A 14,196-nucleotide genomic window follows, 5' to 3' on the forward strand; every position below is an offset into this window, starting at 1 on the left:
GGCTTTTCTCTTTAGATTTATGCATTTTTTTTTCATCTGAGCCCTCCCACCCCCCTTTTTAGTTTAAAGCCCCATTAACAGTCCTACTTATTCAAAGACACTTGTCCCAGCCCAGTTTAAGTAAAGCCACAGAATAGCTCCATCTCTCCCTCATAGTGTTGCCATGTCCCATGAATCAAAACCAGTCTCTCATTCCATTCTTTGAACCACATATTTAACTTACTGATCTGTTTGACCTTATACCAATTTGCATGTGGCTCAAGTAGCAATTCAGAGATTATTACCCTTGAGGTTCCGCTTTTTAATTTAACTCTAGCTCCTCAAACTCCCACAGCAGAACCACATTCCTCATTCTACCTATGTAGTTAGTTCCCAAATGGTCTACAACAATTGGATCCAACCTCTCCCACCTTAAGTTCTTTTCCAGCACAAGGAGATGTCCTTAACCCTGGCACTAGACAGCAGAGTCTTCGTAAGTCCTGGTCATGGCTGCAGTAAACAGTATTTATTCATCTGTCAGTACTGTTGCCTACCACTACCAACTCCTTTCCACTCCCTCTACTTGAATGGCGTCCTGTATTACAGCAGTAAGAATCTAGTACCTGTTGGATAAGGGTAAAGGCCAAGGCTGCTCTTAAAATGCACATGGAGTGCCCTTACTTGCCTGACTCATGGCTACACCCTCCTGTCCATGACCACGAACCATACTTGTACCAATTCGCTTATCCAATGGGTCTGACTGCCTCCTGGATCAAACTTCCTTCATGTCACCTCTCCCATCTCTATGTTCCACAAAGTCTGCATCCCGAATGCCAGCTCAACAACTCTATGCTGAAGTTCCTCAAGATGCAGACGCTTGCTGCAGATATTGTTGTCTGGGATTGCAATGGTCACCACAAACTCCCACTTGTCGCAGTTGCACTACTTACTCTGTAATCTCTTTACATCCTAGTTCCATTCATCAAATTAATTAAAATTTAGTTATTTAGTTAACTTAGTCATAAAAACTAAGAACTAAAAGCTAACACTTGATCTGGTTTAAGTTATAGGTAGATTAAATTAAATATTTACGTGTAACATTAAGTGCTATTTCGACTCTCACCAAAGTGCCAATTTTTACCTTTGGTTTAGTGATGACCATGCTGTGAGACTACTCAGATTTCTCAACTTCATTAAAGCCATTCTTTAACATCACTCTGAAATGTGTTAGCGTGTCAGCCTTGGTTCTGAGTCAGAGGATCATGGGTTCAAGTTTCACTTCAGAAACTTGAACGCATAACCTGGACTGACAATTCAGTGCAATACTGAAAGAGTGCTGTGTTGTTGGATGTGTCATCTTTTGGATGAGACATTAAACCAAGGCCCAATCTGCCAACACAGATTCCAAGGCATGATTCAAAGGGAGTTCTCCCAGTGTCCTGGTCAATATTTATCCAACTAACCTGCCAGAACAGTTTAATTGGCCATTCTTCTCACTGCTCCAAGGGACATCGTTGTGCTCAACAATATTGGTTGCTGCATTTCCCAACATTGCAACTAATTAATCGGTTGGGGTCTTCCGAGTCATGAAAGGCACTATTTAGATGCCAATTATTTTTATATGCACAAAATTTGCTAATAAAGAAAGGTAAAACTGTGCAATGCCAGCACTTTTTTCAGGATGGGCCCAAGACATGTTGTTAGAGCACAGTAGAAGGAGTCTATACTGCAACAGACCTATACTTTGTTATGCAGGCATTGGTTGCTTGAGTTAGGAACATATTCCAATCCTCAGAAACCGCAACCTTTAAGCACAAAAGCTTTCTAGAATATATTAATATAGTCCATATTTACTTCAAGAACATGGTACTGAATGATCTTTTGTTAGCTCAGATGTACACTGAAATTCAATGGCAATATTATCCTCAGGAAGTACCACTCCAGCAGCATGTCAACTACAACAATCTTACATTTGAGGCCATAACCAGAATCTGTCATAATCAGAAGTGTGGTTCTGGAAGAATACAAAGAGGGGTTATAGGTATTTAAAAATATAAAATCAATTATTTGAGATTCAGCAATACACAAGCATCAGACAGTGCCAGACTAACCTACTGAACTGTTGGGAGCCTCAGACTTGTACAGTGCATTCTTATCATCCACACTCGTATTGACTTATTAATCCAATATGTAGTGTTGATCCATCAGCAATCATTCATAGGAGGGGGGGTCCTCTGTTGTTTTAGGTAATATCAATCATGCACACAATATTCAAATTTGATTACAATACTTTGCAGCGAGATACCACTTTGTTGCAATTCTCATTTTAAGTTTACACAAGATGCTGTTGCTGAAAAATGAATCACATCAAGTAATAAATCATTCAATACTACGAACTTGACAGGATTCTGGATCTACAACCCTGAAATGACAATACTTCAAATGAACTAATAACAGATTATACCTGCATTTCTCAATAACCCGTCCCCTAATTGCATGCATCCTAATGTATTCAGTAAGCCAGTTTCTAGTATTTTGGAGAAAATACCTACAGTTCTCCTCCCCTGGTTTACTTGACTGCTGATAAACTTGTTAAGGAAAAGAATTTGGAAAAGGACCCATTGGACTTGTGACTGCACAAGCATTAACATCCAAAAAGGATGGAGGAACTTAAAATGACCAATATCACTAGAGAAAAGTAGTGGGAAAACCAACAGAACTCAAGGTTGACAAGTCATCTGGACCTGATGGCCTGCATCCTATGGACTTAAAAAAAGTGGTTGCAGAGATAGTGGATGCAGTGATTGGAATTTTCCAAAATTCCCTAGATGCTGGAAAAGTCCCAGCAGATTTGTAAACCGCAAATGTAAAGCCTCTCTCTGTTCAAGAAAGGAAGGAGTCTGAAAGCAGTAAACCATAGGCCAGTTAGCCCAACATCTCTCTTTGAGAAAACGCTAGAATCCATTATTAAAGAGACATTTAGAAAAACATAATACTATCAGGAAGAGTTAATATGGTTTTGTGAAAGGGGAATAGTGTTTGACAAATTTATTAGAATTCTTTGAAGATGTAACAAGCAGGGTGGATAAAGTGAGTGGGCAAAAATTTAGCGATGGAGTATAATGTGGGAAAATGTGAGGTTGTCCACTTTGGCAGGAAGAATAGGAAAGCAGAAAATTATTTAAATGGAAAGAGACTACAGAGTGCTGCAGTTTGGAGGGATCTGGGTGTCCTTGTGGACAAATTGCAAAGAGTCAGTTACAGCAAGTAATTAGGAAGGCAAATGGAATGTTGGCCTTTATTGAGGGGGATGGAGTATAAAAGTAGGGAAGTCCTACTATAACTGTACACTGTATTGGTAAGATGACATCTAGAGTATTTTGTACAGTTTTGGTTACCTGACTTAAGGAATGATATACTTGCACTGGAAGCAGTTCAGTGAAGGTTCACTAGGCTGATTCCTGAGATGAGGGGTTTGTCTCATGAGGAAAGAGCAAGTTAGGCCTATACTGGTTTCAGTTTAGATAAGAGGTGATCTTTTTGAAATACAAGATTCTGAGGGGGCTTAACAAGGTGGATGCAGAGAGAATGCTTTCTCTCGTGGGGCAATCCAGAACCAGGGGGCACAGTTTAAAAATAAGGAGTCTTTCATTTAAGATGGAGATGAGGAGGAAGTTCTTCTTTCAAAGGCTCATTAGTCTTTGAAATTCTCTTCCCCAGCGAGCTGTGGAGGCTGGCTTGAATATATTTAGGGCTGAGTGAGACATATTTTTGATTGACCAGGGTTATGGAGACAGGCAGGAAAGTGGAGTTAAGGCTACTATCAGATTAGCCATGATCTCATTGAATGGCAGAGCAGGCTCAAGGGCCAAATGGCACATTTCTGCTTCTATTTCTTATGTTATTATGTTTAATCGGTGCGCCCTTATTATTCAATACATAATAATGTATGGTGAGGTTGTATAAGACATTGGTGAGGCCAACTTTGGAGTATTGTGCGCAGTTCTGGTCGCCTAACTACAGGAAGGATATCAGTAAGATTGAGAGAGTGCAGAGAAGATTTACTAGGATGTTGCCGGGTCTTAAGGAGTTGAGTTACAGGGAAAGATTAAACAGGTTAGGACTTTATTCCTTGGAGCGTAGAAGAATGAGGGGAGATTTGATAGAAGTTTACAAAATTATGAGGGGTATAGACAGAGTAAATGCGAGTAGGCCCCTTCCACTTAGATTAGGAGAGATAAAAACGAGAGGACATGGCTTTAGGGTGAAAGGAGAAAGGTTTAGGGGGAACTTCTTCACTCAGAGAGTGGTGAGTGTGTGGAACGAGCTACCATCTGACGTGGTAAATGCGGGCTCACTCTGAAGTTTTAAGAATAAATTGGATAGATACAAGGATGGGAGAGGTCTGGAGGGTTATGGACTAGGTGCAGGTCAATGGGACTAGCGGAATAATATTTCGGCACAGACTAGAAGGGCTGAATGGCCTGTTTTCCGTGCTGTAGTGTTCAATGGTTCTATGTAGTGGTAATACATTAATCCATATATTGTTCCTGATGATCAATGTAAACAAGGTTGAAAGGTAATCAATATTCTTGAGTCGTACCAGTGAGGTTATATTTTGCACTGCACTGGTCGAGACATTATGGCCTCACCAATTCTCTGAGATTTCTGAAGCTTATTAACATATAAACCTTTTGCTCCAGTGTTACAGTTGATACAGTGAAAATATAATAGTTAATATAATAGTTACAAACATACGAATTAGGGGCAGTAGGCCACTCAGTTGCTCAAGCCTGCTCTGCCATTTAATAAGGTCATGGCTGATCTGATTGTAACCTCAACTCCAAATTCCTAACTATCCCCAATAACCTTTCACCCCCTTGCTTATCAAGAATCAATCTACCTCTGCCTTAAAAATATTCAAAGGCTCTGTTTCCACCGCCTTTTAGGAAAAGAGTTCCAAAGACTCTCAATCCTCTGAGAAAATGTTCTCCTCATCTCTGACTTCAATGGGCAACCCTTATTTTTAAACAGTGATCCCTAGTTCTAGATTCTCCCACAAGAGGAAACATCCTCTCCACCTTCATTTTGTCAAGCCCCCTCAGGATCTTGTATGTTTCAGTCAAGCCACCTCTTACTCTTCTAAACTCCAGTGGATTAAGGCCTAGCCTGTCCAACCTTTCCTCATAAGACACCTACCCATTCCAGGTCTAGTAAGCCTTCTCTGACTGCTTCCAATGCATTTACGTCCTTCCTTAAATAAGACAACCAATACTGTACAAAGTACTCCAGATGTGGTCTCACCAATGATCTATATAACTGAAGCATAACCTCCCTACTTATGTATTCAATTTCCTTTGCAATAAATGATAATACTCTATTAGCTTTCCTATTTACTTGCAGTACCTGCACACCAACCTTTTGATATTCATACATCAGGGTACCTGGATCCCTATGAACCTCTGAGCTCTGCAACCTCTAACCATTTAGATAATGTGTTTCTTTTTTGTTCTTCCTGCCAAAATGGACAATTTAACATTTTCCCACATTATACTCCATTTGCCAGATCTTTGTCCACTCACTTAACCTATCCATATCCCTTTGTAACCTCTTTATGCCTCTTTACATCTTACTGCTCTACCTATCCTTGTGTAATTAGCAAACATACCTTCAGTCCCTTCATCCAAGTAATTTATATAAATTGTAAAAAGTTGAGGCCCCAGCACTGATCTCTGTGGCACACCGCTCGTTACATCTTGCCAACCAGAAAATGACCCATTTCTGCCTACTCTCCGTTTCCTGTTAGCTAGCCATTCTTCAATCCATGCCGATATGTTATCGCCAACACCATGAGCTTTTATTTTTTGCAATAACCTTTGATGCAACACCTTATCAAATGCCTTCTGGAAATCTAAGCACAGTTTTCCTTTATCCGCAGCATATGTTACTTCTTCAAAGAGCTCCAATAAATTGGTTAAACATGATGTCCCTTTCACAAAACCATGTTGACTCTGTCTGATTATTTTGAATTTCTCCAAGTGTCCTGCTATAACGTCTTTAATAATGGCTTCTAATATTTCTCTACAACAGATGTTAGGCTAACTAGCTTCCTGTTTTCTGTCTCCCTCCCTTTTGAATAAAGCAGTTACATTCGCTATTTTCCAATCTAATGGAACCTTACCTGAATCTAAGGAAATTTGGAAAATTAAAACCAACGTATCAACTATCGCCCTAGTCACTTACTTTAAGACCCTAGAGTGAAGTCCACCAGGAGCTGGGAACTTGTCAGCCCGCAGCTCCAACAATTTGCTCAATTCCACTTGTCTGGTGATTGTAATTTTCTTGAGTTCCTCCCTCCCTTCCATTTTCTGGTTTACAGCTATTTCTGGGATGTTACTTATATCCTCTATAGTGAAGACCAATGCAAAATACCTGTTCAATTCACCTGCCACCTCCTTATTTTCCATTATTAATTCTCCAGACACACTTTCTATAGGACCACGCTCGCTTTGTTAACTCTTTTTTGAATATCCATTGAAACTCTTAACATCTGTCCAATTATCTCTAGTTAGCTTTCTCTCATACTCTAGTTTTTCCTTCCTTATCAATCTTTTAGTCATTCTTTACTGTTTTTTATATTCTATCCAATCTTCTGACCTGCCACCCATCTTTGCGCAATATGCTTTTTCTTTAAGTTTGATACTATCTTTAACGCCCCTTGGAATTTTTCGTTCTCGTTGGAAAGTATCTATTTGCTGTTTTCTGAAATATCCCCTTAAGTGTCTGCCACTGCATCTCTATGGACTTATCCCTTAATCTAATTTGCCAGCTTACTTTGGCTACTTTTGTTTTCATGCCCTCATAATCGCCCTTATTTAAGTTTAAAACATTGGTCTTAGAACCTCTCTGTTCTCCCTCAAACTGAATGTAAAACTCAATCATATTATGATCGCTGCTACCTAGGGCACCTTCATTATGAGATCATTAATTAAACTATCTCATTGCATAATAGTAGGTCTAGTATAGCCTGCTCTCTGATTGGCACCAGAATGTGCTGTTCTAAGAAACCATCCCAAAAATATTTTACGAATTCCTCATCTAGGCTACCTTTGCCCATCTGATTTTTCTAGTCTACATGTGGATTAAAATCTCCCATGATTATCACCGTACCTTTCTGCCAAGCTCCCATTATTTATTAAATGACATTGTTGGACAGATGCAAAAATAATACTGCAAGTCATACAGTACTTGTAAAAATAATTGCATAAAGCTCCCTGAAATAGCCATATGCAAGTACAGGCAGCATGATACAACATTTATATTGCACCTTTAATACAGAAAAAAAACCTAAGCACTTCATGGAGGTCTGACTGAGCAAAAATGGAGTCCAAGCAAAAGAAGAAAATATTAGGAAGGGAAAAGGGGAATGTGGTTTGACCATGGAAGCTGTTGACAGGTTCACCCTGATACTATCATGTGATGTAACTCAGTAGAACCTGAAACGTCCTAATCTATACTGTCAATACTTCACCACAAGTATCCACTGAGACATCATAATATAAAACAAATGCATGTATCTAATGCTTTTTACATTCCGATGTATAATATTACACAATTATATAAAACACTGGAAAAATAACATACATACACATGCCTGCCCAGAAATTCACACACATCACTGGAATAAAAGTATATGGTCAAAACCATCTTTGACCAGGACAATGAAGAAACAACTATTCTTAATTATTCCAAATATGGAGATATTTCTGCTCTTATTCCCAGCATTGTGTGTCATGCTTGGCTTTTCTGCATGAAGGAGGCAGCAGTAGTCAATAGTCATAAAGGCAGAGGTCCTTTGCCTGACATTTTATCGACAAGTGAAATGTGGGTATATTAGAAAATGGCCTCTCAATACATGGTGAGGTAATAACGCCAGGAATATTTCTGCATAAAACATTGCAAACAGCTGGAATTCATGTAATTGGGCATAGAAATCCAATTTTTATGGGCTTCAGTTTAATATGCACAGCACAGTTAAACTACAACTACAATTAATCAAGTCTCTGCTGGTAAGCTTCTCTAAAATATTTAAGAAATAATATGCATAATTACAACCTACAGATTTCTACATTAACTTCATGATTCTTAACTTGTTTGTCTCCCTGCAGGTGGGCAAAAGTACACGGTAACAGCTTCGCACATTGGTTTTGAAGTTTGATTTATTTCTTTTTTTAATATAAAGACTTTTCTCCATATCCTCAAGGGACATTTTTAATATATTAAAAGGTAGATTGATAGATATAATTTAGAAGTGTGAAAATTACTTAAATTATGTTTTTACATTTCCTATCTTTAATAAAGTGAATTTGAAAATACTGCATATTATATAATTTATAGTATTCTGTGTTTTTAGTTTATATGATACAGGCATAGGGAATGTGTAAATAAACTCTTCACTCCACATATGCAGATATATACATTTCCCTTTTCAGCTTTATGTTCGCTCACTTCTGCATCATCTTATAAAACAAAACAGCCAAGTGAAGCCAAGATTAGGAAAGATAAATAACTGTTTTGAAGATTTTGACTACATCTTTGCTTGCAAAATAATGCTAAAAAATCCAATTGAGAACATGTCGCTTAATAATGATTAGGTCTTCAAGTTCTAAAACATCACAAAATAATGAAGCATTGCTGATAATTTTATGCCAACTTTTCTCCTCACTTTCAGTCAGCATTCAAAATGCTACTAGTGATATACAAGAACAATCCAGTTTGGCCTGCTTGCCCTTTTTGTAGGATATGTCAAACATTTCTTGTTCCAGTCTTACTCAGGCCCTCTCCCACCATGTCCTGCTCTTGCCCTTAATTGAAAAACTTCAACTTTGCTTCCAATTTCCGCTCTTCTCTCACCTTCACACGGTCCATCTCTGACTCTTCCCTTCCTTTCCTCAACTTCACTATTTCCATTTCTGGCAATAGGCTATCAACTAATATTCATTATATGCCCAGTGACTTCCACAGCTACCTCAACTACACTGCCCTGCACCCTGTAAGGATTCCATTCCATTCTCCCAGTTCTTTTATCTCTGTTGTATCTGTTCTGATGATGCAACCTTCCACAACAATGTTTCTGAGATGTCTTCATTTTTCCTCACTCCTTCCCTACCAACTGTGGCTGACAGGGCCCTTGAGCATGTCCGCCACATTTCCCCACTTCTGCCATCAACCCTTCCCCTCCCTCCCAGAGTCACGATACGGTTCTCCTTGTCCTCACCTACCACCCCACCAACCTCCGTATTCAATGGATCATTTTCTGCCACTTGCGCCACCTCTAGCATGATGCCACCACCAAACATACCTTCCCTTTCCTTTCCCTTTCAGAATTCCAAAGGGACCGCTCCCTCCTTGATATCCCGGTCCATTCCTCAATCACCCTCAACACACAGTCCCCTTCCTACAGCACCTTTCCATGCAGATGCAGGGGATGTAATATGTAAAAGGAGATGTAATGTTACCTCCTCTCTCCTCATTGTGTGAGGTTCCAAAAACTCTTTCCAGGTGAAGCAGTGATTTACATGGACGTCTTTCAATCTAGTGTATGGATTTGCTGCCCAAAATGTATACTTGTTATCTCCTCCAACTTCATCATTTGTTACCCTTATTTACTCAGTTCATAAAAATGCACTTGTTCACAAATGAGCATTGGAATACAATGAAGCAAGGGGGATGTTTTAATTGTATTACCTGATTTATAAATCTGGGCATACAATGACTGGCAGTATGTCTAAAGTGGAGGGATCTTAATCAGGTAACGGAGGATCAAAGTGAATATCATTTGAGCAGGGGAAGAGCACAGCATCCATGGAGAGAAACAGACTTAACATATCAAGTCTACACTGGGGAGACCAAACACAGATTGGGTGACCGCTTTGTGAAACACCTCCGTTCAGTCACAAGCAGGAACCCAAGCTTCCAGTGGCCTGTCATTTTAATTCTGTACCTTGGTCCCACACTGCCCTTGGTCTACTGCACTGTTTCCAGTGAACCTCAACGTGAGCTTGAGGAACAGCACCTCATCTTTCAATAAGGAACTTTACAGCCTTCCTAACTCAACAATGAATTCAAAAATTTCAGACCATAATATGTGCTCCGCTTTTTTACCTTTTCTTTGCTTGTTTTGGTTTATTTCCTTCCGTCAGCAGCACACCTACTCTAGACGCATCTTTTGGTATCTTTATCTCTTTTTCTTGCCCCATTACCATTCTCTTTGGCCCTGGAAGACTATCTCTTCTGTCTTTTAATCTCTCCTGACTTTCACCCTATCATGGACCTTCCTTTTGTTCTTGTGTTACCCACCCCTTGTTGAAAACCTATTACATTGAACTTTCCCCAGTTCTGATGAGAGGTCACAGACCTGAACTTTGCTTCTCACCACAGATGCTGCCATAACTTGCTGAGTACTTCCAGCATTTTCTGTTTTTATTTCAGATTTCCAGCATCTGCAGTATTCCTCTTTTTGATCTTGTCCCAAATGTTACTCACTTTGATCCTCCGTTACCTGATTAAGAACCCCCCACTCTAGAGATACTGCCAGTCATCGTATACCCAGATTTATTTTTTAAAATCCCTCTTGCTTCATTGTATTCTAATGTTCACTTGTGAACAAATGCACTTTTGTGGACTGAGTAAAGAAGAGTGACAAATGATGAAATTGGAAGAAATTGACAAATATCCATATTTGAGGGAAGTGGTTTAGTAACGACATGTAGCAACATTTTCAGGATGTTCATTCGCTCAGCAAAAAACAGAAAAGGGCAGACTTATGTACGATTACTGAACATTTGCCAGAAATTTTCAAAGTAAAGCTGTAATACACATGTCAAATAAGGTCCTGGAATACACCGTCTGGTGTATTCTCGTTATTCTCATCTTGCACAGAACAATAACGGTGCCACACCGAAACACTTTGTGCAATTTTTTTTATCTCTGCAGAACCTTCCCTAGAAAATTACATTGGGTAAACTTATTGATTAGTCAGTATACATGCATATTGTGCCAGTCCCTTGAGCTACCGTTGCGTTTAGAAATACATGCTTTGGGACTCGAGGCGTCTACAGAATCTTCTCTGTAACCAATCTTGACAATCAAAATACCTGGAAATTCTTCCCCAAGGGATGCACATTCTCTCCCAGTGTGCATTTAAAACAAAAAAAAATCAATCTTTGAGAACTCAACCAAACTGTCCCAGAAATGATTAGCAAGTTCGGTTTACCACCAGCATACAAAAAGCAATCACAACTTTAAGGCCACGTCAGTATCAAAGCCCTCAGCTATGGGGATAATTTCTTTACAATGATCTTGAACCAAAAGGGGGGAAAGAGTATATTGTTTCAAATGGGTTTCAATAAGCATTTTCCTTCACTATGATACATAAAAGTAAAAATGAAAGCTCCTTCCTTGTCTCTATTCACACAAATGATAGAATACAGAGGAAGAAATGAATACTCAAGTCTTTTATAAAATCAAAGGAACAGAAGCTAAGCATATTACTGAAAACAAAAATCAACATAACACTCCATGACCTGTGGCACATTTCTGCATGTTTAACATTAATCATTAAGTCAAGAGACATAACACCTGATGATAAACTAGCCAGCAGAAAATGGAGGGCTGAAATTAACAAAACTTGATTCAACAAAAAATAGTGTTTTGCTTTGGTTTAATAATTTCTCCCTTTTGATCTACCAATACCAACTAATAATGTTCTTGGGAATAAGAAAATCATACTCCCTACCAAGTGCCACAGCTCTGGTCGAATATTTGCTTTATCTCGTTGGTGCACAACATTACTAGAGGATTAAGATAAAAGCAAAAAACTGCGGATGCTGGAAATCCAAAACAAAAACAAAAATAAAAATACCTGTAAAAACTCAGCAGGTCCGACAGCATCTGTGGAGAGTAACACAGTTAATGTTTCGAGTCCATATGACTCTTCAACAGAACTAAGGAAAAAAAGAAGAGAGGTGAAATATAAGCTGGTTTAAGGGGGGATGGGACAAGTAGAGCTGGATAGAGGACCAGTGATAGGTGGAGATTGCCAAAAGATGTCATAGACAAAAAGACAAAGAGGTGTTGACGGTGGTGATATTAGCTAAGAAATGTGCTATTAGGTGACATTAAGGGTAGAAAGCAGGACGAGCAAGGTACAGATAGCCCTAGTGGGGGTGGGGTGAGGGGAAGGGATCGAAATAGGCTAAAAGGTAGAGATAAAACAATGGATGGAAATACATTTAAAAATAATGGAAATAGGTGGGAAAAGAAAAATCTATATAAATTATTGGAAAAAAGGGGGATCGGAAAGGTGCTGTTCACCTCATCTTCCAACTAGGCACTTTACAGCCTTCCGGACTGAATATTGAGTTCAACAATTTTAGATCATGAACTCTCTCTCCTCCATCCCCACTCCCTTTCCGATCCCCCTCTTTTCCAATAATTTATACAGTTTTTTCTTTTCCCACCTATTTCCATTATTTTTAAATATATTTCCATCCATTGTTTTATCTCTACCTTTTAGCCTATTTCGATCCCTTCCCCCCACCCCACCAGGGATATCTGTACCTTGCTCGTCCTACTTTCTACCCTTAATGTCACCTATTAGTACATTTCTTAGCTAATATCACCACTGTCAATACCTCTTTATCTTTTTGTCTATGACATCTTTTGGCAATTTCCACCTATCACTGGCCCTCTATCCAGCTCTACTTTCCCCCCCCCCCAAAACCAGCTTATATTTCACCTCTCTTCTATTTTTCTTTAGTTCTGTTGAAGAGTCATACGGACTCGAAATGATAACTGTGTTCCTCTCCGCAGATGCTGTCGGACCTGCTGAGTTTTTCCAGGTATTTTATTACTAGAGGATTGATGGTAACTCCTTTCGCCAACTTAATCCTCTGACTTCTGAGGTCCATCAGCAGGTCAATTCTGTATACTCGTATCTACCGGGGCGGGGGTGGGGAAACTGACGACAGCCAGCTGGAGCAAATCATAAATGTATATGTTGTTCTTTCTGATGGTATAGATCCAAGAGCGCACAAAGCCTTGTTAAATGGAGAAACTTTTTAAATTTTAAATCTGCTGAGCCTGCAGCATAGATAAAAATAGAAAATAAGACAGCTAAAGACAGAATGGGCTGTATTAATTTATGGAGTTCGCAAATCTGATTGTGTCTATCATTTGTCTCTTCCTAATCAAGCACACAGGTTTTGCAGTAAACTCTAATTAACATTGTATATTCTATTTACATCACCGTTCTGTTAACTATAAGGCCAGTTAAGTTTACATTGTAGCTTTATAATTGTGAGATACTGATTACGTCGGTGCTTATTTAATTGTGTCAAAGTTCGTCGATCGGCAGAATATATTCGAGAGCGGAGGAAACGGCAACGGAAATGTTTTAAAAAAGCACACTCATCTAAACGTACCTATTATAAACAGCACACACTTCAAAGTATTTCGGTCATATCGGTTTTAGAGGTGATCAGTCAAACTTACGTTTGTAGAATTGTTTTTTTTGGGAAGAGGAGGGGCGAGGAACATTTGAACCAAACTGAAGAAACCCAAAATCTTCCGTGCGAACATTGTTCCCAAAAACGCGAACAACTGCCTAATAAGCTACTAGTGTCATCGCTGTGATGACCCAACAAAGCAGCTGAAAGTCTGACTGGGCATCACCCGTGAAAATGACGCCATCGAAGGAGCTTTGGATAAACTTCATAACAACCTCTGCAAAGCGCGCTTTAAGCCACGACAAAACAACCGCAAGTTCCTGGTCAAGGGCTTGCTGATCATTCCCTTACTATCCCCTTCTTAGTTCCCTGGCACGGTGCTGCTAAACACAGCTTCTTCTCCTGAACTTGCCCTCAGCTGCGCACAGCCATTGTCTGGGACTCTAATCCCCGGACCCAACACCACTTCAGCAATCAATCAATCAGGCTTCTCGCTTCAACTCACGCATGTCCGCAGCTGGCTATAGACACCGGCTTATGGTAGACCTCCAGGCAGATTGGGCAGCTGTACGAATCCGCCAAGTTTTCCCCCGGCGCTGCCGACGCTTGTTTCGCCTGACTGCCGGAGACCAAACTCCGAAACATCGCCATGATCTTACCCTCTACAACCTAAACACGCGTCATCAGGTCGCGCCCGTCCAGCGGCACA

General features: G+C 39.7%; 1 protein-coding gene across 1 annotated transcript in view; it reads right to left on the reverse strand.

The window, feature by feature from the left end:
- rnf166 (ring finger protein 166) overlaps nt 1-14,167 on the reverse strand; it is a 64,219-nt gene extending 50,052 nt beyond the window's left edge. Inside the window, exon 1 of the mRNA XM_078544475.1 lies at nt 13,993-14,167. Within this exon, the coding sequence (XP_078400601.1) occupies nt 13,993-14,138 (146 nt within the window). The 5' untranslated portion in view covers nt 14,139-14,167. The remainder of the gene's footprint in view (nt 1-13,992) is intronic.
- Between the last annotated feature and the right edge of the window lie 29 nt (nt 14,168-14,196).

The sequence above is a fragment of the Cetorhinus maximus genome, chromosome 6 (assembly GCF_964194155.1).
Source record: "Cetorhinus maximus chromosome 6, sCetMax3.hap1.1, whole genome shotgun sequence".
NCBI classification, from domain to species: Eukaryota; Metazoa; Chordata; class Chondrichthyes; order Lamniformes; family Cetorhinidae; genus Cetorhinus; species Cetorhinus maximus.